The sequence below is a fragment of the Danio aesculapii genome, chromosome 23 (assembly GCF_903798145.1).
Source record: "Danio aesculapii chromosome 23, fDanAes4.1, whole genome shotgun sequence".
Taxonomy (NCBI): Eukaryota; Metazoa; Chordata; class Actinopteri; order Cypriniformes; family Danionidae; genus Danio; species Danio aesculapii.
Window position 1 is genome coordinate 34825143 of NC_079457.1, and position 22842 is coordinate 34847984.

Here is a 22842-nt window from a genome sequence, read left to right on the forward strand (position 1 = left end):
CATTTATTAATTAATTAATGTATTTAATAATTAAATGGTGTCGTAATTTAATGTTATTTATTTATTTATTTATTTATTTATTTATTTTGTTGGTGTTTTGAATAAATATTATCTGTTATTTATTTATTTATTATTTTTTTATTAATTAATTAATTAATAGTTACTAGTTGACATTCTATTTTAAGTACATACTTTTTTATTACCTTTTTTTTAGCTTTATTTTAAGTCATGGATTTGTTTTTCACTAGCATCGTGATTGTAGTGTTCTCAGTGACTAAAGTTGTTCTCGGTGGCTTTCACTATTTTTAATAACTAACCAACAGGCCAACTTTCCCCTTTTACTTTTTATTACACATTAACTCCTCTGGACTACAGAAACAAAGAGAGTTCAGTGCAGCCCTTAATGCTCTTAAACTGCATCAAGTCTGATAACAAGAGGTCCATGATCCTTTTAAAACTGTCAGAGTGCTGATCTGTTAAAAGAGTCCATCAGGAGGTGTTGTATCAGGGTGATCAGATAATAACATCCCAGTTCAGCACAATAAGGCTGACAAAAACCCCAGCAGAGACTCAGACAGAGATTAAACATCAGCGCTCAGAAACAGACGGGATGTTCCTCTGTTTACTAAAGCCAGATAAAATGACAAACAGGATTAATCATTGACTTTACTTCCCTTTCAAGCTACTGTATAAGAGTCACATAAGGACACACACACAAAGGCGTCTTTTATTATGTGTGTTCTACTGATTTCATGCCTAGTTTGTTTTGTAGGGTCAGTGGTGTCCAGGGGAAAATGGAAAGTGTGTGTGTGGGTGTGTGTGCGTGGTTTTGGGGGAAAAAAAAGTATTTCTAGTTTTAAAAGACTGATGATACATCTACGGTGGCCGGGAAGTGCATAATATAATATAATATAATATAATATAATATAATATAATATAATATAATATAATATAATATAATATAATATAATATAATATAATATAGGCTGCACAGTGGCACAGTGGGTAGCACGTTCGCCTCACAGCAAGAAGGTCGCTGGTTTGAGCCTTGGCTGAGTCAGTTGGCATTTCTGTGTGGAGTTTGCATGTTCTCCCTGCGTTCACGTCACATGGTTTCCTCCGGGTGCTTCAGTTTCCCCCACAGTCCAAAGACATGCGGGACAGGTGAATTGGGAAGGCTAAATTGTCCGTAGTGTATGAGTGTGAGTGTGTATGGATGTTTCCCAGAGATGGGTTGTTGCTGAAAACGCATCCGCTGCATGAAACATGTGCTGGATAGGTTGGTGGTTCATTCCACTGTGGCGCAACCAAATTAATAAAGGGACTGAGCCGGAAAGATATTATAATATAATATAATACAATATAATATAATATAATATAATATAATATAATATAATATAATATAATATAATATAATATAATATAATATAATATAATATAATATAATATAATTCTTAATGCTTCTTACTAACAATAATAATAATAATAATAATAATAATAATAATAATAATAACGTTGTTATTATTATTATTATTTTATTATTAATTTATTATTTTATTTTATAGCTTTATATTTTATATTAATTTTATTATTTTGTTATTTGTTGTGTTTTAATGTTTAGTGATAATAATAATAATAATAATAATAATAATAATAATATTCGTATTATCATTAATAGTTATTATATTTATATATTTATTATTTATTTATTTTTGGTGTTTTGATTTAATATTATCTGTTATTTATTTATTTATTTATTTAGTTAGTTAGTTAGTTAGTTAGTTAGTTAGTTAGTTAGTTGACATTGTATTTTATGTACATACTTTTTAAAATTCCTTTAGTTTTAATATTTTTATTTATTTTTGCTTTATTTTAAGTCATGGATTTGTTTTTATTCAACTTACATCACTAGCATCATGATTGTAGTGCTCCCAGTGACCTAAGTTGTTCTGGGTGGCTTTCACTATTATTAATATCTAACTAACAGGCCAACTTTCACTTTTTATTACACATTGACTCTTCTGGCCTACAGAAACAAACAAAAAAAATGTTATTATTATAGCAGCAGCAAACATACTGAAACATACTGAAACAAACTTAAAATAAAATAAAATAAAATAAACGAGTTATTTTCCTTTTTTCCATGTGTGTGTTTTCTGGCTCAGACCATTGCCTGTTAACCTGCAGGAGCGTTTTCCTCTAGGGTCATCTTGTGCTTTTAAGTTCAGTACAGCCTCACAGTTTGCTTGAAAACAGATAGCAGAGCCATGACATGATCAGTTTACACATTACTCCACTGTGTGGGAGAGCTAAGAGAAATGGTGTCATGAACACAGTTATAAGAGGTAGTAGAGTATATGGTGTGCACAGCCACATGAGGAGACATGAGTAGGCAGACAATGCAATATAGGCCATGAATCTCCAAGCCAGCTTCAGCCTGATTTATAAAGAGGATTTCCTTCTAGCTGCTCTGCTCTGCTCTGTGTGGCTTTGTTTGGAAACCTTGAACTGAGTCACACTCGGGTGTGGTGAGGTTTGGCCATAAGTAATAGACTTTTTTTTCTTATTTTAGAATGGTTTAACAACTGAGAAACAGGCAACAGACAGGGTTACTTAAAGCCAATAACAAATTTATTCTGTCAAGTGTTTTGTAAATTTTAAATGTGACTGAAGCTGAACGAGTGAAAGCATAATATTATCACCTCATAAAGCATTGTTTTTGTTTTCTTGGTTTCTTAATGTTGCTTCCAAATTTTTGGAACTATGGCCCTGGTGATGACACTGATTGACCTCTTTTATTTAAAAATGTATGGAAAAATGTTCAAATTAAAATAGATATTTTATATATTCAGTCAAGCCCCTGGCAAATTCATTTTTATTTAAATAAATAAAATATGAGATTTTGCATTTAATTTTTCTACAATGATGCATCTTGTTTAACCACTTAATGCATAGTGATGCTCTAAAATGAAATGATCGCTCTAAATTGTAATATTTTTTGAAAAGAGACATGTTCTCTTTCCAAAACACAAATTACCACATGTAATTATTGAAAATAATAGAAAATACAATAGACAGTTGACACAAAATTATTAGCTTATTTGTTAAATTTTCTATCTAATTTCATGCTACATACTGTACAGTTGAAATCAGAATTATAAGCCCGCTGTTTATTTTTTCCACAATTTCTGTTTAATGGAGAGAAGACTTTTTGCAACACATATACACATAATAGTTTTAATAACTCATTTCTAATAACTGATTTTTTTTATCTTTGCATTATGATGACAGTAAATAATATTTTACTAGATCTTTTTCAAGACACTTCTATACAGCTTAAAGTGACATTTAAAGGCTTAACTAGGTTAAATAGGTTAACTAGGCAGTATTGGGTAATTAGGCAAGTTGCTGTATAACGATGGTTTGTTCTGTAGATTATCGAAAAAAAATATATAGCTTAAAGGGGCTAATAATATTGACCTTAAAATGTTTTTGAAAAATTAGAAACTGCTTTTATTCTAGCCAAAATAAAACAAATGAGACTTTCTCCAGAAGAAAAAATATTATCAGACACACTGTGAAAATTTCCTTGCTCTCTTAAACATAATTTGGGAAATAATTAAAAAAGAAAAAAAATTCAAAGGGGGGTCTAATAAGTCTGACTTCAACTGTATGTAGTTTCTTCTGGAAAAAGTCTTTTAGTTTGGTTGAGCTGAAATTTTAAATTGTTTTAAAATAACAAAAAAGAAAAGAAAAAAAGTATATTGAAAATTAACAAGTAAATTAAAAGTAAATTCAAAACTGTATGAGATAAATTTGGGATAAATGTAAATGATACAAATTTCACAAAGAGGCTAATTTGTCATTTTATACAGAAAGAAAATTTGCCTTTTACTGAAAGAAACTAAAAACAAGCTGAAAAATTTGTCATTTAATACCTACTTGAAATGCTGCATAATCATTCAATCATTTTGCTTCAGCTTGGTCTCTTATTTATCAGGGGTCGACCACAGCGGAATGAACCACCAACTACTGCAGCATGTGTTTTACATAGCGGATGCCCTTCCAGCCGCAACCCAGTTCTGGGAAACACCCATACACTCGATCATTCACACACACACACTCACACACTACGGCCAATTTAGTATATCCAATTCACCTATACCACATGTTTTTTGGACTGTGGGGGAAATCTTAGCACCCGGAGGAAACCCATGTGAACACGGGGAGAACATGCATACACAGAAATGCCTACTGGCCCAGAACCAGCAACCTTATTGTTGTAAGGCGAAATTGCTTACCACTGAACCACTGTGCTACCCCTGAAATATTGCATATATCATACAACAATGAAATTTTTTTGTCTGACTATCCTTGTAAATGGCTTTGACACCAGCTTTATACTCTAAAAAATATCCATTTAAAAAATAGCCACACTTTTCCATATTTTGGAGATTATGTTTTTAATGGTTTGAATTGCATTTGATCTTAAACTTTCTTCCAAATTATGATGTTGAAATGCCAACTTTTGTTGCCATTTTTTAATTATTTAAAGTGATTTGTTGAATTGGTGTTGTGGATTACAGTACAAAAAACTGGTAATGAACTGCCAGTACTTTTTCTGTTATTTTACAAATTTAATTCTCTCTACATTCAATTCCCGGAGGGCCGCAGCTCTGCAAAGTTTAGCTCCAACCACTTCAAACTCAGACCAGCTTAATAGTCTCTAGTAGTCTTGAACATCTTGATTAGTTGAATCTGCTGTGTTTGATCAGGGTTGGAGTAAAACCGCGCAGAGTTGTAGAGTTGTGAAATTTCACTAATTTAAGTTAGTTGAAAATAAAACAATTAAGTTGTACTAAATAAATCTCAAGAACTGTGTACTTAAATAAGTACTTTGAACAAGCTAGTTTTTGAGTGCATATTATTTCTTATACTATATACTGTAAATAACGCTGGGTTCTGCACAATTCCTTCATGTTGTCCCAACACAAATTGATTGTTAACTTAGGGAAGCGCGGGGCACAAAGTAATGCAGGGTTAAATGTAACACAGAGTTTTAAGGTATTTGCTCAGGGTTATTCATGGCATGCTTCCGAGTTTTTTACCACAATGTCTGCAGACGTCTTCCTGCCAATTATTGAAAAAGTTAGGCGAAATTTAAATGAGAAACACAGGAGAAACCATTTTTGCAGCATAAAAGTATTTTTGATTAAAGTTGATATATATATATATATATATATATATATATATATATATATATATATATATAATTTTTTTTTTTATTATTATTTTTTTTAATCTGTGAAACTATATATGTAAAATCTTACATAGTTGTGATTACCGTCTTCTAGGCTAAAAGATGGAATCATTTTGAAAGATGTAAAAAACACACAGTGACTGCTAACCAGTTTTGAGAAAAACACCACACAGTGGGGTTAGTTGTAACAGGGTGTTACAATTAAGCCACACACTGTTGGACACCAATTAAACCAAGAAAATATTTTTTTGAGTTTTGAGTGTAATGTTGGGAACTTTTTAAATAAAAATGTTTTTAATAGAAAATATTTTTTTAATGGAAAAAAAAAATATTGCCAATAATGCAAATAAATGTGTTGTATAATAATGGATAAATGGATAATAATGCAATTAGATTCAAATGTGTTTATCCAATAAACAAATAAATAAATAAACATACTGTGCTATGTAGAATTAAAAAAGAAATGAGCCAATTACTGTGAAAATATAGCTACTATTTAAAGTAAACTGAATTTAAATGAACTGTGTGAAATCTGCCTTTGTAAGCATGTGTTACAACTAACCCCCTGTCAGTTACAACTTGCCCTGCAAGTGAAGTAAATAGTAACATTTTTACTCCTGGCACCAAATTTCAGTGCTCATTTGTAGGAGAGACCTGTGTGTTATTGGTAAAAAAATGGTTTGTCTAACCCCATTACTTCATTATTTGGCCAAAACCAAAAAGTGTTACTTTGTGCCCCGCTCTCCTCTAATTGGTTTTAAAAATTTAACGGAATTGAACATAAAACTGTTAAAAGAAACATAAAATATATTAAAAAAAAAAAAAAAACTGGATTGTGTTGATTCAGGTTATTTTAAATTATTATTTTGAACAAGCAGTAAAACATTAGAGTAAGTGTATATTGGATCCACTAAAATGTGAATAAATGTCAGTCTGTTAAACTGCGGAGTTGAATTTTTAACTAAAAAAAGTGAACAGTGCAAAGATCACCGTCCCGTAATACAATTCATAACTATAAATAAAAAAAAGAAATTTGAAAACTGTGAATCATGACATATAAATACACTCAAATATATATATTTTTTACTTGTTACTTAATTAAAATAAGCTGACACAACACAATACTTAAGATTTCATCGGGACAACTTAATTTTTTTCATGTTCAATCCACATAAATGTATTAAAAGTGTTAAGTTAATTTAATAGATTTGTGTTGGGACGACATGAATGAATTGTGTGGAACCCTGCATTTTTTTACAGTGCATGCTAATTTAAAAAAAAAAATGTTTTACAGTTTATACATAAAAACAGTTGGAATAAAGGTGATTTGACGTGATGCTTGTTACTAAGACACCTTTACAGACCAGTCTCTTCCTATAATTGCATTTTAAATGTGTGATTCCAGCTAAACATCATAACTCTGAAGTTTGTCCAGCAATTTTGTAGTGAGGTCTGGGTCACGTAGACCAGACAGTGGACTCAGTGTTGGAGCCAGCAGGCAAGAGACGAGGTGGCGACCTGTGGTGAAATTTTCGTGAGTTGCGCTGTCCTGAGCCCATGTTCATTACAGAGCGCTGTTTGTAAGCAAAAGCTCCCCCATCAACAGATACGGATCTGTCTGTTAGCCCGTCCACTTAATGTCTGCTGTGACATTAATGTCTCTGCTGGGAGGAACTCTGGATCTGTTTGCCTCCATTAATAAATGCTGGTATTAGAAGCAAGAGGCGAGTTAACACATTTGGTGTAAACACATTGCACAAATAGTCTTAAAATGTGTGTGACATGGACATGAATGATTCTTCACTTCATAGGCCCTATCATACACCTGGTGCAATATTGCTCAAGGTGTAACGCAAGTTCAGCCTGTTACAGGTATGATTTGCAACACATTTGGTTAAATAACAAATGCACTTGCACTTATTTGTGTGCCCATGGGCTTGCTGGTCTGAAAATCTGAAAAAGAGATTTGGTGGAATCTGACTCTTTCCATTGATGGTCTGCTCGCATGCTTTGCACACAAGATCCATTTCCTTGCTAGTGAAAATATAGCAAATAAAATTAGTGGTTCTTGTGTTTCGCTAGGCATACAGTATGTTATATCCAGCCTGATCTCATGAGGAAATGTAATTATTTTACGTTTTGTCAGTTCAGTGGTTAATTTAAATTCTTACAAGTTCAGTCGTACAAAAATGTACAATTTTAATAAAGAGGCGTGGCACCCAACCCCACCCCTAAACCCAACCATGATTGGAGGATAATCAAATCATACTAAATTCATACGAATGAGATCATACAAATTCATACGAATTAGCCACTAAATAAAAAAGTTTCGAATTGATGTGAAATTGTGTTGGTTATATCACATAAAATAAAATTTTCGCAAATCATTCATTTATTCATTCATTTTCTTTTCGGCTTAGTCCCTCCATCAATCTGAGGGGAACATGGCGGAATAAACCGCCAACCCATTTTACGCAGCGGATGCCCTTCCAACTGCAACCTATCCCTGGGAAACATCCATACACTCTTGCATTCACACCCATACACCACGGACAATTTAGCCTATTCATCTGTACCGCATGTCTTTGGATTGTGGGGGAAACCGGATGCATGATACCATCACGCAGTTGCTGCTGAATATGGAATATTCTCAATAATTTTCGTAAAGGAAACATAGGCCCTATATGTGCCGGCTTACATAAATTTCAATTAGCCTAATATGGAAAACAAGTGGATTTTAAATGCGTGTGCGTGTGAGACGATATAATTTGCACAAAAATTATGTTTTTTTTCTTTAAAGAAGTTGTTATTCCACCCCATTTAGAGTATCGCTATGGGCACATGGGTAACAGATCTGCGACAGAGAAACTACATTTTTGGGAAACACGGATCTCTACATCGTTCTTTTCCCAAATGATGCAGCATACTATGATAGTTCAGCCGCGAGTTATGTTGTTGTTTGGGAAACGCACCCCAGATCAATACATTAGCAACCACCCTGAATAGAGACCAACTGCATAATAACATGCTTAATATCAGTCTGACCATTTTAGCAATAATAATTGTAAAATGTGCATAAAAGTCTTTTTTTATTTATTTTTTTATTTCAACAATGTTTGTTTTGAAATGTGTGTTGGTCTGCAGTACCAGTAATTAGTTCCTGTAGTAAAAAAAGAACTGATTGACTGACCAGTGGTTTGCAAATGAGATATTTTTGAATACTGTTCATAACGGTCTCTAAAGGACTGCAGCAACAGTGTTTTCATTTAAAGCTATTTGCTGAATTTGAATATTTCCGTTTGCTCCATGGATTCCTACCAAGATATTTCAGAGAACTTTCAAAGACTTTGTTCAGCGATTTCCTTATCGACTCACGTAGGGCTGGGTTTTGAGCTGCCATCATGAATTAGTGCATTAAGTCCATGATGGGAAGAAACTGAGGTGTTTACACTATCATATTAATGGATAAAGTAATGCACCACCTTGAAAGCATGCACTTTACTTGAACTTATTGATTCTATGACAGAGACATATCAGAGTTAATGTTGTTAGAAATATACAATTCTCTAAATCTCTTCTGAAGAACAAGCTTTGTTTGTAAACTTGATAATAATACAGAGAGAATAGTAAATGTAGTGGATCCTTTTAATCCTGCTTCATAAACCCTCTGTCCTTAAGCTAAGAAGTTGTATGAGGTCAGTTATTTCCACTCGGATGGTCTGTTTGGTAGAGCTTGGTTTTGTTGAGGTGAAATGACAGAACTAAGTAGAGCACTCTCAAAAATTGATTCAAACATGCCGAGATCCCTTTCGGCGTCAGAGGAAGGAACTGTGTGCGGTCTTGTGTGCATCGTATTGTTGTGACATCCCCTTCCAAGTGCTGGTGAAAAATTAGGTCCATCCTCTGACAGAATCGAGGCTGCTCTTTCCGAATCTCAATCTTTTCTTTTTAGGGGTAATTCAAGGCAACACAAGGCGAGTTAAAGGAGTAGTTCACTCAAAATTGGAAATTCTGTCATCATTTACTTATTTAAATATCGTTCATCGGTTGGACAAAAGAAGATATTTAGCAAAATACTGCAAACCGATAAACATTGACTTCCACAGTATTTGTTTTTTTCTACTATGTGTGTTAATGATTACAGGTTTCCAGCTTTCTACAAAACAAGGACGTAGGTTTGCACCTGACATTGGTGATAAGGATTAGTCAGACCCTTAGCCCAGGGGAGTTTGCATGGTTTGAAAGACCAAAAGTTGGATGATTATTATTACGTTTTAATTTTTCTTTTTATTCAAATGGCTAAATTCTAGGGAATGTACTGGCCAATTTCTTATTTGCCTATTGACCTTATTCTTCACGTACAAGAGGGCACAGCCATTTGAAACTTTTTGGCTTGAGACTTTCGGTCTCATTAACTTTCATTCACTTTTAGATGCTAAAAACAGCTCGATCTGCTGCTTGATGTTGCAAACTGATATTTTCTTATTATATTATTCTTCTTTTTATGAATAGGCATGAACATACTTGTTTTTAGAGCAAGTAGTTTTCTGTCGTTTATTATTCATAGTCATTTCTCCCATAGGAAACTGAATAGGAAGTTCTAAAACAATCACAAAAACAAGCGCAGTTCTGAATTAAAGAATAAGATCAATAGGCTTAAGTTTTAAAACAAGTTTTAACAGATTTCTAAAAATAATTTAATGATAGATGATGATAAAATTGTATTTTAAAAATAAGTATCTTTTCATTCATTCATTCATACATTCATTTTCTTTTTGGCATACTCCCTTTATTAATCCGGGGTCGCCACAGTGGAATGAACCGCCAACTTATCCAGCACATGTTTTATGCAGCGGATGCCCTTCCAGCTGCAACCCATCTCTGGGGAACATCCATACACACTCATTCACACATATACACTACGGACAATTTAGCCTACCCTATTCACCTGTACCACATGTCTTTGGACTGTGGGGGAAACCGGAGCACCTGGAGGAAACCAACGTGAACGCAGGGAGAACATGCAATAAAAACATGCAAACTCCAAACAGTAATGCCAACTGACCCAGCCGAGGCTCAAACCAGCGACCTTCTTGCTGTGAGGCAACAGCACTACCTACTGTGCCACTGCGCCGCCTTAGTATCTTTTCATATTTCTTTGTTCTAAATTTCAAGTATTTATAAAATTGTAATAAAAACTTACAGTTTAATTGCAAATTTGTAAATAAACACTTAAAATAGTAAAATAGTATGATAAGCAATTTGACAAAAATGTAAGGTTTTTTTTTTGGTATATCAAAAAGTGTGGTTATGATAACCACCCGACAAGCTAATTCCGCAAAAACTAGTTCTTAAAATGTCACTACAATGCAATATTTATACCTCATCAATAAATATAAATGTTTTCAGGAAAAATAACCACCCCTTTCAATAAGCTGGCTACAGGCCTGATGTAATGTTAAAAGCATATTTATTAACTGATAAAGAGAGAGTTTAATAAAGACTTCCATTTATTTTAGCCATAGTGCAAATATAACATGTCTCATACAGTTGAAGTCAGAATTATTAGCCCCCCTATTTATTTAGAATTTAAATTTCTGTTTAACGAAGAGATTTTTTTCAACACATTTCTAAACATAATAATTTTAATGACTTATCTCTTTATTTTATCTTTGCCACGATGACAGTAAATAATATTTTACAAGATATTTTTCAAGACACTTCTATTCAGCTTAAAGTGACATTTAAAGGCTTAACTAGGTTACTAGGCAGGTAAGGGTAATTAGACAAGTTGTTGTAAAACGATGTTTTGTTTTGTAGACTATCGAAAAAATATAGCTTAAAGGGGCTAATAATATTAAACTTAAAATGTTTTTTTTTTTTTTTTTTTTTTTTTTTAAATGTGCTTTTATTCTAAATAAAACAATAAGACTTTCTCCAGAAGACAAAATATTATCAGACTGTGAAAATGTCCATGCTCTGTTATTTGGGAACTAATAAAAAAAATTATAATCCAAAGGGGGGGCTAATAATTCTGACTTCAACTATATATAGGTATTAATAAAAGATGGAGCACAGGCTGTATTTTCTGACATGCTACTCTGAGAGATTAGGAAGACTGATAGTGTCACATACTTTTACATATCGCTGTTTATTCTGCAGTTAGTTTTCAGGGCATATTATTGCAGACTATATCAGCCTGCTATAACATTATACTGTGTTAAAGGGGAAAAAGCATTACAGAGCCCCTATTATGCATTAAAAGGGTCATATTTTGGTTTTGTGGGTCTCCAACAACAGTCTGATATGCATGCAATGTCAAAAAACACTTTCATTGTCTTATAAAATGCATTTATTTTTTACCTAATTATCCTATTGACTCCTATATGATTTGTTCAGCGATTCATTTGTTCCCTCATTAGTGCAATGCTAATCTGCGCTGATTGGTCCGATGACCCAGTCTGTTGTGATTGGCCAACTGCGTTCAGCTCGAGACAGAGGGAAATGCAGAAGTTCATTAAAGCAATGAAGTTTAACATCAGCATATTGCTCTATTCTTAATCATGACACACATTGAGTATTAATCCACACAGTGGCTGAACTATTTTGATACTTGACTTCCACACATGTGTAGGAACAGCTGACAGGGGCCAAAGCAGCAACAAATGGCAGTGAATCGCAAGCTCACAAGTCCATTTAAATCTGTAAACAAAGCGGCACACCTCTCGTTTTCAATGTGGTTTTAGATGCAATATGAGAATATAAAGAGTTAACCAGATACAGTACAAATAACAAAACACAAATAAATACATTATTTGCAAGCTAGAGAAAACAGGGAGGGAACCATTTTAATCGCACTTACTTACACTTGTGAAATGGAGGGAGAAACTGATCCATGAACTGTGTACCGTAAAGTTCCTGTCAAGCTCTGACAAAGATCCATATAGTCTTTTCTGATCCTTCCTTTAACAAACTGCTGATGAATCCCCTGTTGTAAGCGTGGAGATTGCTGAAGCACTTGTTAGAAAAATTACAGGGAACACAGCACAAGACTCTTTACAGCCTCATCTTTCGGTAGGAAAAAATAACACTAACTTTCCCTCACACTTCAGAGCATAGCGTCTTCGCGACATAATTCAACCAGGATGTGCTACAGTGTTATCTTGACTTTGTGGGCAGGGCCTGGGGGGTTCAATTTTCTCAGGTCTGTGTGTGCAACAAATGGGTGAGGCTTGAGTTTTAAATCGACGTCACACTGACACGGCTAAAGATTTGTTACAGCGGCGATTCATTCGAACCATTATGAGTCGACTCTTTTTTAGATGAGTCAATAGTTTTAAACACAGTGCACTTTCAGATTTAAGCCTTAGCTGGATATTTCACTTCACTTAAGAGCTGTGTTACACACTACATGGAAGCTCATTTTCAAAAACCCATAATAGGGGCTCTTTAAAGGCATTATCATGATGGACTCATTCAGTAGCAAAATAAGTTTGTGTGACTTAGACTTTTCATTGAAAAACGCTTCTTATGCTGCCATCCTTACTTGTGTGTCACACCTCACACACCTATTCTAGCACGGGAAATTTCCCTTCGCAGTTTTGGCACTGCTTGTATCTGAACGCAGCTACAGCATCTCACATCACAGCCAATCACAATGTTCATATGTGTTTGGGGGCAGTGCGACTCGAGGAGAGAACATGATTTAATGATCTTTGGAAGTCTTTCCCAAAGAAAATGAACTATCCCTTTTTTTTAAAGGGATAGTTCATTCAAAAATGAAAATTAGCTCATTTGACCTTTGTGATGTTTCAAACCTTTGTGAGTTGTTGTTTTTTCTTATAAACTGAAAAAATAATATATTTTAAAGAAAGCTGGAAACAGATAGCCATTGACTTCCATAGTAGGCCAATAAAATACAATCGGAGTTGAAGGTTACAGGTTTCAAGCTTTCTTTACAAAATATATTATTTTGTGTTTAACAAAAAAAAAAAAAAAAAAAGATTTCAAACAAGTGAAGTTTGAGTAAATAATGACAGACATTTCATTTTTGGGTGAACAACAAACATAATTTTCCTTAAAGCTTGACCTGGAGTCATCTAAATCAATTTCTTTTTTACTGAAGCTGACTCTGGCAACGTAATGTTACTGGCAATTATGTCCTTATTGGTTTTATGATAACAGAGCACTGTAGTGAACCAAAGAGGACAAACAGAGGAAGCATACTGGCAGGAAACTGTTAAAAAACACACTGTAATTCATCATAGGTCTCTCATACTGTAACACTTGTGCAGGGGAGCAGTATAGCATCTTTAGAGTGGGTGTGTTGGAGAGAGGAAGAGAAAAAGAGAGAGAGAGACATAAGAGAGAAGGGGAGGAGGAGGGTGTGTGTGCTTGAATGAGTGCGGGGGAGCAGGGGGAGGGACCGTTTCTGCGTCTGTCTTCACTGTCATTCTGCTGCTGCACAGCAAAGCAGCGAGACACTCTGCTGAAGGGAGAAGAGAGAGAGAGAAAGAGAGAGAAAATGAGTGACTGGGTAGCACTAGAGCAGCTGCAACTGAGGCAGTCTAACTGAGAGGAGCCAGATGCTGGATTTACATGCTAAAGACACCAGGCACACGGATTACCTCTTCAGAACAGGATCTACCGAATGGTCTTTTTGCATGTGCTAATGGAGAGATAGCTCTCCCTGTAATAAGGATTTGGCAGCAAGTGACAAAGCTTGCAGACCCTTGTTTCTTTCTTTGCTCGATTGTAAAACCATTTGACTCACTGATGCTTTTACATGGTTTCACGCAGGAGGAATGCTTGGGGGTAGCCCAAGAGGACAAGGAGTAGATCTGGAGACTGAGGCTGACAAAACCCCCAAAGCCAAGACCCTTCAGGGCCAAGCAGGAGCAAAAGGAGTTGGGGGCATGGCTGCGAAAAGGGGCAAGTCAGGGCTCCCACAGGCTACTCCTCGGGCTGAGCTGAAGGTGTACCGAGCAGGGAACTCTGAGGGTCGTCTTCCAGTGCCTAGCAACTTGCGAAAACAAAAGTCCTTGACCAATCTATGCGTACTTACAGATGCCGAGAAGAAGATGCACCTGTACCAACCCAAGTGGTCAGACGACATGGAAAAGCATGGGACAGGTCAGAACAAATCAGGCAAGCTCAGAGATCCCGGAAGTGGCATTGGCAGGGGTATCCCTCTTTCCAAGAACCTTTCAAAATCGGAGCATTCGCTGTTTCAGGGAAAGCCAAAACCCTTTAATCCACCTTCCAGACTAGGCAAACCAAGTCGGATACCTAAAAGTCCTTACGCTGAGGTCAAACCCATCAGCAAGGCTCAAGAGCCGGCTGATGACAGCAAGTCTGATGATGAGATCTTGTCCAGCAAGGCTAAAGCTAATGGTAAGAAATCTTTAAGTGGTACATCGGGATCAGCCACTCCAGGTGGGGATGGTGGTGGGAAAGATGGACTGGAACCAGAGGAAGGTGACAAGGCCTTTCTAAAAGTGGACCCTGAACTGGTTGTAACAGTGCTTGGGGACCTGGAGCAGCTCCTCTTCAGTCAAATGTTGGGTAAGTAATAACAAGATCATCTAATCTGCTTGCAATGCCAAGGAATGAGCAATTCTGCCTGGCTGATGCATCCGGCATCACCTTCATAGCTCAACCCAGCCCTGCTCTTGCTTAGCAACCACCTTGCTTTGTATTTCTCATTCATCCTGTGCTTCTCACATAACTACGCACACCTTCTCTTTTCACGCATCTATTCTTGGCTCAACGCTGCACCTGCATGCTAATGAGTATGGTTCTTGTTTTATTGTAAATGTGTCTGGTTGTGTTGGAAATTTGCTGTATTATTTTTTTGTTTACATTGCAAGCTCATGTCTTGCTGCTGTTCACGTATTGGGTGAGACCAATCTATGCTTCAATCAGGGGGGAGATTCAGGAGAATATTTGCTTTTCTGTTATACCAGTTGACACACTGCCCTAATCTGCACCATTCTGTCCTTAGTTGCTGTTTTATGGTAACAAAACTGATATACTTATGTTATTTGCGGATATTTCAGTAATATTACATCAGTGAAAAGTCAGCATGAATTTTTTGTAAACAACATGAACAAGCTTATTCTAGAAACACTACAATAAATGATGCTCGATGCCATAGCCGGAACTTAAAAATAAACCTTGCTGGGTTGAATTGTTTTCAAGTCATGGTGGGCAACATATTTAGCCTTGCCGCTGGTGCCATTGATCTCTGGGGCAGTAGACAGATGGTCCCCCTCTCTCTTCCTCTCTCCCATTCCCTCTCCCTCTTTCTGATACCGGGGGACTTCAAAAGAGAATAATAGGGGTGTCACACTCTTTGAGAAGGTCAGTGACTTAGAATGAGACAGCAATGACATGAACATTGTGTGTTTTGTTTTTATTTATGAATACATTAACAGTCTGGTGACTTATTAGCTATTTACCTTCACACTAGCGGATTGCTCAGCTATTTTTTCCAGTAACCTTCTCTTGTTGGGGAATCATGTGATACTTTTAAGTCACAAGAGATGATTTGTGAATGATTAGCTGTTAGCGATCTCATAACAATTCGGTTGTTGAAATTCTCAGCTAGCGCCTCAGTGTAGTGCTTTTTTTAAATGTCGGGTGGCCAGAGGGAAGTGGTGTGAAGTGAATTCATTGAGTTGAGATATGAGAAAAATACGTTTATTAGATATCCTCAGATCCCCTTCTTCCCTGGAGCTTATTTTGACCTTGCCGCACAGCACCTGCTGAGAGATGGGGGTGGGAAGAATTAAAAAGAGAAAATTACCTTATAGCGTATGGTTGATCTAGATTTTATATTCTTTTCAACCTCTTGGCCACCATGCATTACTGTTGATTCTTTGAGCTTGTGCTGCCCACCAGGTTTAGCCATGCAGGCAAAGGTTCAAAGCTTCTCTCTGGGGTTTGAAACACTGTGATATGCATGTGTGACTGACTGCATTGCTTATCCCCTGCCTCTGCTTTGACCCCGCAGAACAAACTCAATTAAACAAGTCGTCATTCCTTCATTTAGAGTTGTTGTGACAATGTGAATGCATAGCATTGAAGGATCACCTAATGAAAGATAATTCATCTCTGTTTCTTGTTTTAAAATTATTACCGTTTTAACTATGTAAATAAGAAATGTGAAGAGAGATTATAAAGAAAAGAAGAGGATCAGGAAATGATGAGATAGGTGATATGAGGTCATGTTTGCTGAATGAACCGCATCCTAAACTTTAAAAAGTGATCAGTTACTTCATTTAAAAATTAAGCCCCCCTTTTGAATTTTTTTTTCTTTTTTAAATATTTCCCAAATTATGTTTAACGGAGCAATGCAAATTTTCACAGTATGTCTGATAATATTTTTTCTTCTGGAGAATATCTAATCGTTTTTTTTTTTTTTGCCAGAATAATGGAGTTTTTAATTTTTTAAAAAACATTTTAAGGTCAATATTATTAGCCCCTTTAAGCTACATATTTTTCCGATAGCCTACAGAGCAAACCATCGCTATACAATAACTTGCCTAATTACCCTAACCTGCCTAGTTAACCAACTAAACCTAGTTAAGCCTTTAAATGTCACTTTAAGCTGTATAGAAGTGTCTTGAAAAACATCTAGTCAAATATTATGTAGTGTCATCATGGCAAAGATAAAATAAATCAGTTATTAGAAATGAGTTATTAAAACTATTATGTTTAGAAATGTGTTGAAGAAATCTTCTCATCGTTAAACAGAAATTGGGGAAAAAAATAAACAGGGGGGCTAATAATTCGGGGGGGCTAATAATTCTGACTTCAACTGTATACTCACTTTTAAAGTCAGCTTATTACTTTGTGTAGTAAATAAACAGTGTAACAAATAAACAATCATTTCGTTTATCTGATGCAATTTTAAAGCATTGTATCAGTGGGCAAATCTAGCCATGCGACACTTTATCATGTCATGAATTAGGTCTCCAGTTGGTAATATAGAGTATAAGCATTCTGCTTAAGAGCTTAAACACCTTTGGGGTCAGACAGTGGCAACTGAGAACCCACCAGCAGAATAAATACTAATGAAAACCCCAGCATGTCTTCTAAATATTTAAGAAACTTAACAGATGCGTCTTACTTTGAGTTGATAAGAGCTTTATCAGATCAAATACCCTACCATGCACATTAGAATGCCATTTAAATGAAACAAACCACATAGCTTTTGGATTTGAGGATTAAATGTTTAAGTAAAAAGCAATTAGCTACTTCACTTAACCCTTGTGTGGTCCTAGAATTATATTTTGTTTGTCCGAAGGGTAAAAAAATAACCCGCCTTCACTAAGCTACTAAAATAAACATGCAAAAGGTAGTTTAAATTCTCAAATCTATTTTGTATAAAGAAACAACCTCATCTTCATCACAACACTCTTGAATGTTTAGGTTTTGTAACTTGGAACTCTTAAGTTGACTTAAATTATTGTTGTTATTATTATTATAATTATTATAATTATATAAATAAATAAAATAATTCCAACCAAGTTCTGTTTAATAAAACCAAGCCCTCCTTTAACACTAAAAGTACAATTTGTCAGTTTTGAAATTTTGTAGTTTAATTAAATTGGTCAATTAAAAGTATCTGTTGTAAATATTACTTAAAGTATGAGTAAAAAAGTAGACCTTTCAAAAGTAGTGAGTAGTGAGTATTATGCTGGGAAAGGTTGATACGTGTACATGTAATTTGTGGATGTGTGTAAACGTAACATTCTGTAGTGCATTTAGTTATTGCCCAGCAGGCAGACAACATCATAAGACATTAATATTAGGTTGGATTTAGGTTGTGATGTCAGGTGACCATAATTCAATGTCTAGTCAGCGTCTAAGGACAACGTTATTTTGAGTGCCAGTAACAACATCAAATAACACTGATATTTGGCTGATTTTAGATTGTGTTGGGAAGTGACCAAAATCCAACATTGAGCCAACATCTTAAACCAACGTCATATTGACGTCAAATACTGACATTTATTCGTCAGATATGGCAAACAAACTCTAACGTCTGATAGACGTCATAGTGGTAACGTCCACACAACGTCAAGCTGTAACATCATTAGATGATGATATTTGGTTGATTTTAGGTTGGATCTTGGACATTGAGGTTGGCCTGACATTGAGTTCTGACGTCAAAATAAAACCACAAACAGATTTAAAGTGTCACAAAATAACACAGAAACAACTAAATCCACATTATATACACTAACAATGGCTTAAACGACCAGTGCATATAAATTTATAAGGCAACTGGTCTCTGCTATTGTAGGGTGAGCTCTGAGCTGAAAGCCTCATCACTTTACTGCTATCTTCCTCATCACTTCACATCTCTGCTGGGCTTGCTTGATCCGGGTTAGTGGTGCAGTAGATAAACTGGATGTGATTATTGCTGACAGCCACATTCAGGGTGAGGTTTCTATGCATGCATAGTGTGATCTACAAGAAAAATAACATTGGAGACCAATCCTAATTATATAATAAAACAACAAAAATCTCCAATTTGTGTTAAGACTGGAGTCAGTCAAATCCATTTCCTTTAGGATGAGCCACAGTGACCTGGAAGCAGTGTGTAAGTCATGCCACAGGATTTCCTCATTTCCTGAATGGGATATTGTTAGGTTGTAATGCACAGTGGATATGTGTCCACTTTAAATTGCATGTGGTGCACTGGGCAGTTGGAGAAATGATAATGTGCAGGAAATGGGTTTGTTCATTCAAGCAGTCCATTTTAAAAGGAGAACGTCACTAATATGCAGCAGTTTTGCTGGCTGTGTTGTGTTTGCCTGAGCTTGACAAGTCAGGAAATTGTCGAAAGGGTTAAAGTCAAACTGATATGCCTCGTCTTAGCAGTGAAATGTGAATTATTTCTGCCAGGGCTGGTTGTGTAAGAGCAGATCTCATGGGGAACCACACAAACACACATATAGGACATATTTACAGCCCATATTGATGGCCTTTAGCATTTTGGATGGGTAATGGTTCCCATTATTTTGCAGTATATAGTGACCTGCGTACATGGGCAGCATTTAAGTCACACTAACAAAATAAAGTTTCCAAAAGGTAGGAAGCATAATTACTTTTAAGATGCTTTTTTAAAAAGGCAAATTATAATACAACATTTAATATATCATTATAGGAGTAGGTGCTACAGAAATAAAGAAATACAATGATGTTTCTAAAAGTAGTATAGTGGTAAAGAATTAATAAAAAAAATAATTAAATGGACCAGGGGGGGCCAAGTCGGAGCACTCATTCTGATCCCCCGGGCTCTGCGCTGGTTAAGAAAATTCCAAATTGAACCAAAACAAACTATTACAATTGCCAATGAAAATTCAGTATATTGCAACCAGCAGAACTTGGAAAAAAAAAAACTACACTGTGATCCTTATTTAAAGTATTTTGATTTGTCATTAAACAATTATTGTTTTAAACATGCTTGACAATTATGTTTTGTTATATAAACTACTGTGTTTTTACACTGAATGTTATTTTTTATTTCTGTAAATAAATAGTAAAAATGTATGGTTGTCAGCAGTAACAATTCAAAATTTTATTTTCCAAATAAACAGGGTGAATAAAGACTAATGGGCATATTAATGTGCAAATTAGTAATATTATTAATAATAATAATAAACAAAAAAGAATCAAACTAACTTAAAATTAGTTAACTATAAATAAACAAACAAATGAATAAACAAACCAATAAATACAAATAAATAAATTGATTAATTAATAAAAACAAATAAATAAATAATTTAAATACATAAATAAATAAATAAATAAATAAATTAATTAATTAATTAATAAATAAATAATAAATAAATTTTGTATTTTTGATCCTAATGCTATGTATAGGGTTTAATTCAAGATAATATTTTGCATTCATCTCAACTGCAAAAAATTCTATAATACACCTTTATATGCAACTGCAGTTCAATTAAATGTCTAGAAATATTACTTTTAATATAATTATTGTAGTTAAAAGAATTATCAAAGATTGCATAATTCAAAATGTTATGGAATACAACAATAGTTTGTGCTTGTATTTTATCCATTTATTTTATTGCTGATAGAACATGTTTATTCATTACATTTGGAAGTTTATTTATTTACTGTTAAGTTTATCCACTAAAACGACATTATAATGGCAAAACACAATGAAACCGGGAACTGAAAGAGGAACTGGAGGTCGAGTTAACTTGTGTGAACGTGGAAACATCCTCAACCCAACCGCCTCCATTTTGTGAGCATTGAGATGATGACTTGTGTAGTGTTTTGACGGCCAGCAGATTCGTAATGTAATTACAGTCATGACCGACATCCCCATGCCTAAGCATGCTGTGTAAGACTAATGCAATCAAAGTCCTAATCAAATTTATGTACGTCTGCAAAACGGAGGAGCCAAGACAATTTATGCAAGCATGCGATAGAGAAATGATGTTAGTTTCTATCAGTGGTCAACAACGTATTCAAATCAGAAGTACAAAGTCCTCGTCTTCAACTCAAGTGTAAAAGTATAGATTTTTTTTAATTTAATTAAGTAATATAAATAAAAGTGCTTTCTTTACTTGAATATATGTTTTGCAAGAAAGTTCAAATACCAAAACGTGTCATACTCTGATAACCACACAGAAAATTCATTATATTTCATGTGGAATTATATGAAACTATTACATGCAGTGTAACTCTAGATCAGTTTGTAAAATCATTGAATACTTTACTGGAGACTCGCTCTGAATGAACAATGTGAATCAGTGGGTTGTTTTCTGGAGGCTCGCTCTCAATTATTTATTTGAATAATTGAGTTGTTGACCAGAGACTCACTCTGAACAGATCATTTGAATCAGTTGATTACCTGAGGCTCACTCTGAACTGGTGGTTTGAATCAGTATGTGGTTTACTGGAGACTCACTTTGAAATGATCATTTGAATCAATAAGTTGTCGACTACTGACTCACTCTAAACAGATCATATGAATCAGTTGTATACCTGAGACTCACTCTGAATCGATCATTTGGGTCAGTGTGTAGTTTACCGCAGACTTGCTCTGAATTAATCATTTGAATCAGTAAGTGGTTGACCAGAGACTCATTTTAAACAGATCATTTGAATCAGTGTGCAATTTACCAGAGACTTATTTTGGATTGATTGTTTGAATCAGTGAGTTGTTTACCTCATCACAGAAAATTTGAACTTGTGTGTAGTTTACAGGGGACTCATCATGAACAAATCATTTGAATCAGTGAGTTGTTGACCAGAGACTCACTTGGAACAGACAATTGGAATCAGTGTATTTTTTAATGGATACTCACTCTGAACAGATCATTTGAATCAGTGAGTTGTTTACCAGAGACTTGCTTTAAACAGATAATTTGAATGAGTGAGTTGTTGACCAGAGACTCACTCTCATCAGATCATTTGAGTCAGTGTGTAGTTAACTGGAGACTCATTTTGAACGAGTCTTTTTCATCAGTGAGGTTTTGACCAGAGACTCATTTAAAACGGTTAATTTGAATCTGTGAATTGTTTACCTGAGACTCACTCTGAACAGATCATTTGAATCAGTGAATTTACCAATTAATCACTCTAAATGGATAATTTGAATCAGTAAGGGGTTTACAAAGACTCACTCTAAACAGATCATTAGAATCAGTGTGAAGTTTACCGGAGACTCCCTCTAAACGAATCATTTCAATCAGTGAGTTGTTAACCAGAGTTTCACTCTAAACAGATAATTTGAATTAGTGCATTGTTTACTGGATACTCACTCTGAACAGATAATTTAAATTAATGGTTTGTTTACCGGAGACTCACTCTGAACAGATCATTTGAATCAATAAGTTGTTTACCGGAGACTCACTCTCATAAGATTATTTGAATCAGTGTGTAGTTTACCGGAGACTCACTCTGAACGAGTCATTTGAATCAGTGAGTTGTTGACCAGAGACTCACTCTGAACCGATTATTTAAAAAGTAGGTTGTTTCATGTGGCTCAAATCAGGCCCAGACCAGACACTTACATCTGGCCCATATACCTCATGGAATGATGGCACTTGGGCGGTCCACTCATGTTTGCCAGATCAGGGCCACAATTAAGCCATAGCAATATCACATATCAGCCAGAATTCAACCAAATGAACTAGACCTGACCCTATTCTGGGCCACACTGTGCTTTTATTCTGGCCCAGATCTGGCCTACACCTTACATTTGCTGGGTGTGGCAAAGTACAAAAAAATTATATAGCCTTTTGATATTACAGTTTTCATTATTTGCTTTTGATTCTGCTGTTTATCTTGACGATGCTGATTTTGCCACTTTTAGTATCCTGTTTATGATGTTTGTGAGTTTTGTTCATTTTGTTAATTGTCACCGTTGTTGAGGTTCGTTTGCTGATTATTGATTTCTCTGTGAGCAGATGTTGAACCATAGATTTTTTTGAGCTTATAAACCTTCATAATTCTGTGGCATGTGCAAGCATGTTATTACGTTACTTCTAATAATGGATTAAACATTGGTTATCATCAGTGAATTATATTAA

The 22842-nt window shown here is 35.0% G+C and overlaps 1 protein-coding gene across 3 annotated transcripts in view; it reads left to right on the forward strand.

Annotated features, from left to right (window-relative positions):
• Window positions 1-22842, forward strand: part of nav1a (neuron navigator 1a) — a 259387-nt gene that overhangs the window by 28753 nt on the left and 207792 nt on the right. For 2 of the 3 annotated variants that reach the window (XM_056449848.1, XM_056449849.1), the window contains exon 3: window positions 14060-14824. The exons of the other annotated variant lie outside the window; for it this stretch is intronic. In XM_056449848.1, coding sequence (XP_056305823.1) covers window positions 14060-14824 — 765 coding nt within the window. The remainder of the gene's footprint in view (window positions 1-14059; window positions 14825-22842) is intronic. 3 annotated transcript variants of the gene reach the window in all.